The sequence below is a fragment of the Bidens hawaiensis genome, unplaced genomic scaffold (genome assembly GCF_021521415.1).
Source record: "Bidens hawaiensis isolate Kalapana, Puna unplaced genomic scaffold, B.hawaiensis_p1.1 tig00006484_1, whole genome shotgun sequence".
Taxonomy (NCBI): Eukaryota; Viridiplantae; Streptophyta; class Magnoliopsida; order Asterales; family Asteraceae; genus Bidens; species Bidens hawaiensis.
The window spans coordinates 950,293-952,600 of NW_027491435.1; the positions used below are offsets into that span (position 1 = coordinate 950,293).

At 38.0% G+C, this 2,308-nt stretch overlaps 1 protein-coding gene across 1 annotated transcript; it reads right to left on the reverse strand.

The window, feature by feature from the left end:
- Window positions 1–307: 307 nt before the first annotated feature.
- LOC143632579 (uncharacterized) lies at window positions 308–766 on the reverse strand. The gene has a single exon (XM_077101062.1). It carries the CDS (start codon window positions 764–766, stop codon window positions 308–310), a length of 459 nt encoding a protein of 152 aa, XP_076957177.1.
- Between the last annotated feature and the right edge of the window lie 1,542 nt (window positions 767–2,308).

Below are 2,308 nucleotides of genomic sequence, written 5' to 3' on the forward strand. Positions count from 1 at the left end.
GCCATCCAGAGCTATCATGCGAAAAGATATAACCTGTACTAAGCTAAATTGCTCGCATATAGCGGCGTACACAACTAAAACAAAGATAATTAATAAACATATTTTAGTATTTTTATGATTTTTTTATTTTAAATAAAGACAAATAGGATACTCTCAAAATCAGCTGCTCGAATGGAGATTGAGTAAAAGCGGCTTCAATTGGGAGGATCCTTAGTAACAAAAACAAAAAACAGATAAATCAAAAACTCGGGCTGCCTCCCGAGAGCGCTTGGTTTAACGGGCCCTCAGCCTAACCCCTCTATCACGTCTAACCGAAGGATGCTGTAAGGTGCAAAACCTCACCTTCCTCCATGCTCGCCTTCTCACCAATGTAGTGCTTCAGACGGTGACCGTTAACTTTGAAACTCCCATTCTTGTCTTCAATTTCTATCGCTCCATATGGGAAGACTTCCTTAAATGTGTATGGTCCATACCATCGGGACTTAAGCTTTCCTGGAAATAACTTGAGTCGGGAATTAAACAAGAGTACGACGTCCCTACACTTGAACTGTTTATCACCTCTCAACTTCCTATCGTGCAGCTCTTTGGTCTTCAACTTATAATTATACGAGTGTGCATAGGCATGATCGCGGAGTTCCTCTAACTCATGTATCTGATGGAAACGGTTATCTCCAATAGTCGAAAGATAAAGGTTAACTATTTGAAGCGCCCATGAAGCACGATGCTCCAACTCAACAGACAGATGACAGGCTTTCCCATAAATCATCCGTAACGGTGTGGAACCGGTCTGAGTTTTGTACGCTGTACAGAAAGCCCACAAAGCATCATCTAATTTGTCAGATCAATCCTTTCGGTTTAGCCCAACCGTTTTATCAAGAATGTGTTTAATGCCTTGGTTACTCATCTCTACATGTCCACTAGTCTGTGGGTGGTAGGTAAAGGTGTACAAATCGGTTTTTTCTGAAAACCGGTTCAGTTTTTTTTTTGTAACAAAAAAACCGTTTTTTTTTCAATCGGTACCGGTTTAAACCGGTTCCAGAAGTCAAATACTCCTAACCTATACAAAATGGTTAGAACCGGTTTGTAACTGGTTATAAAAAAACCGGTTTTTTAAAACCGATTTTTAAACCCGTTTTTAAAACCGATTTTTAAAACCGGTTTGCATAAACAAAAATAGGACAAACAAATCGGACTTTAAACAAAACCGGTTATTAACAATATAAGGTAAAAGACTTTTAAACAAAACGAGCGTTCGGTGAAAAGTTCGTTCGTTTACATTTGTTTAAGTCCATTTTATGAATGGATGTTATTAAGAAGCTAGGCATTAATCCTTACCTGTAGTTATATTACCATGGCTGTGAAGAGCACCGTCTGCATTTGTGATGAATGGTTATAAAACTAATATAATGAATCCTAAATTTAAGCAACGTGTTTCAGTTCGGTTCCTTCACACCCTGTCAAAAATATGTTTAAACTGCAAAAAAACGAATAAAATCAAACCTCCAGTTTTCCTTATGTTTAAATTGCAGAAACAAATAACCGCCTAAACTGATGTTTAAATTGCAGCCACAATTACCTTTTTACCCATGCTGAACTTTACAGCAGTGGCATGACACCTTGTTGTAGTACCTTTAATATGCATCTATATGCATATTTGGAATGCAAATGTCAGTGGCATGACTCCTTGCTGCATTAGTTCTACAACTTAATATATGGAATGCAAATGTGACCAAATATTCATGACAACAGAGGAATAATTTCAAACATATTCTTCTTAAAGTTCAAAACTACATATAAGTGGTAGAAAATTAATAATAATAACAATAATAATAAGTGAAAACATCATACGATTAAGTCTTGGAACAAACGGTTACATACATAACTGGTTAAATACGAATGCCCACTACTAGTATATATTATTTTTAGTGGGACTAATATATGTCTTGATGATCGTGTTTAATCTTCTTCGTCCAAACCCGAACCCAAACCCGAACTATCGGGTAAGAGTTCATCTAGTTCGACTTCTTCTTCGGTCATTGGGGTAGTCAATCTGGCTTCAACCTCATCCGCGTACACTTCGGCTTTGTAATCTAATTCTCCCTCGAACGAACGTATGTGTTGACATCTCTCCGCCGCATCCAAGTATTCTTTCAAGCAAATCGACATCTCAACCGCCTTTGGTGTTATTCGAGTCCTCCTTATCGAAATCACTCTACCACTTATAGAAAAAGCACTTTCCGAAGCTACTGTGGAAGCTTGGACCGTTAGTAAATCTCGGGCCATGGTGGCTAAGATCGGAAATTGATCT

What these genes read in the sequence shown, in the direction of transcription:
- LOC143632579 (XM_077101062.1), bottom strand. Translation starts at nt 766, where the DNA reads ATGATTTATGGGAAAGCCTGTCATCTGTCTGTTGAGTTGGAGCATCGT.